The sequence below is a fragment of the Microtus ochrogaster genome, unplaced genomic scaffold, assembly GCF_000317375.1.
Source record: "Microtus ochrogaster isolate Prairie Vole_2 unplaced genomic scaffold, MicOch1.0 UNK69, whole genome shotgun sequence".
NCBI lineage: Eukaryota > Metazoa > Chordata > Mammalia > Rodentia > Cricetidae > Microtus > Microtus ochrogaster.
Genome location: NW_004949167.1, coordinates 1114473 through 1115851, shown reverse-complemented (window position 1 = coordinate 1115851; position 1379 = coordinate 1114473). Strand labels below are relative to the sequence as shown.

Here is a 1379-nt window from a genome sequence, read left to right as displayed (position 1 = left end):
CATCCAGGTCTAGTAAGGTGAGCATCCAAACTGCCTAGGCTCCCACAAAGCCAGTATGTGCAGTAGGATCAAAACCCAGTGCCATTGTTCTTGAGTTCTCAGTAGTCCTCATTGTCTGCTATGTTCAGCGAGTCCGGTTTTATTCCATGCTTTCTCAGACCCAGGCCAGCTGGCCTTGGTGAGTTCCCAGTAGAACATCCTCAGTGTGTGGGTGTACCCCTTGCGGTCCTGAGTTCCTTGCTCGTGCTCTCTCTCCTTCTGCTCCTGATTTGGACCTTGGGATCCACTTGACAATCTTGTGTGTGAATGTGAATCCGTGCCTGGCATTGACACTGGTGTCCTTCATCATGATCTGCCTTTTCTTTGCGGCCAGGTCTCCCTCTGGACCTGCAGTGGATTTTTCTTTAAGCTAGACTAGCATCCAGTACTTCTTTTGTCTCTAAGGCCTCCCCTCAGAGCTGGGGTTACAGGAACACACAAGACAATGCCTGGCTTGCTACTTGGGTAATAATTTAATTTTTCATTAGCAATTTTGTTTATTTAAACAAATTTCACACATTATCTGAGTAAAAAATGTCAACTGTATGCTCTCAGGCAGAATGTACACAAGAAGTGTACATGAGAAGGAACTTTTGCTTTTCTCAAGACCTATGTAAGAGTTTTCAGGAATAGCAACATGGCCCAGTAGCTAAAGGTAGACAAACACTTTAACCTTGACTTTGATCTCCAGAACCCACAAAAAAGAGCAAGAGAATCAACTCCATAAATAGAATCAACAGCATCATAAATTTTATTTTATTTTTTATTTTTTTGGGGGGTCCAAGGGAATTTATTCATTATTTTACATCATCCCTATGAAGGCAACACACACTTAAAACATCCTCAAACAAAGTGTGGGATTGCATTAACTAACATTTTACTGGTTACAGCGGCCACATCATTCAACTTCTTTCCTCTTGCTTTTTTTAAAATTACATTGATGAACCAGTGGCAGCATTTTCCCTTCTTTGTGAAGCCTGTGAGTGTCCATTGCACCTCCGATAAATGTTCCGTTGACAAATATTCTTGGAACAGTTCTTTCTCCGGTCATCTTATGAAGGGCATCTTGAAACTGGCTACCATATTCCAGCATATCCAATTCTACAGCTTTATAGTTGACATTCATGTCGCAGAAAATCTTTTTGGCCATTGAACAGTAAGAACAGGATGTTTTTGAGAAAATCACCACACAATTGTTAGAAATTGTTTCTTGGATCTGGTTCACAGGCGTAGATGCTGACTTCCCTACGGACGAGGATGTGCCGTTTCCCATCCCCGAGCCCGCAGCTCCAGCCGCGCTGCGCCGCCAAGTCAAGCTGCCCGGCTTTTTTTTTTTTTTT

General features: G+C 42.9%; 2 protein-coding genes across 2 annotated transcripts in view; both read right to left on the bottom strand.

Annotated features, from left to right (window-relative positions):
- The window catches only part of LOC101993405 (small nuclear ribonucleoprotein F-like), a 1315-nt gene extending 969 nt beyond the window's left edge, over positions 1-346 (bottom strand). The window contains exon 1 of the mRNA XM_013354773.1: positions 276-346. Coding sequence (XP_013210227.1) covers positions 276-346 — 71 coding nt within the window. The remainder of the gene's footprint in view (positions 1-275) is intronic.
- Positions 347-864: 518 nt separating this feature from the next.
- Positions 865-1353, bottom strand: LOC101984270 (glutaredoxin-2, mitochondrial-like). The gene has a single exon (XM_005370042.2). The coding sequence runs from the start codon at positions 1310-1312 to the stop codon at positions 938-940; it is 375 nt and encodes a 124-aa protein (XP_005370099.1). The 5' UTR covers positions 1313-1353; the 3' UTR covers positions 865-937.
- Positions 1354-1379: the final 26 nt, after the last annotated feature.

Excerpts from the sequence above, each read along its gene's own strand:
- LOC101984270 (XM_005370042.2), bottom strand. The coding sequence starts at position 1,312 with ATGGGAAACGGCACATCCTCGTCCGTAGGGAAGTCAGCATCTACGCCT.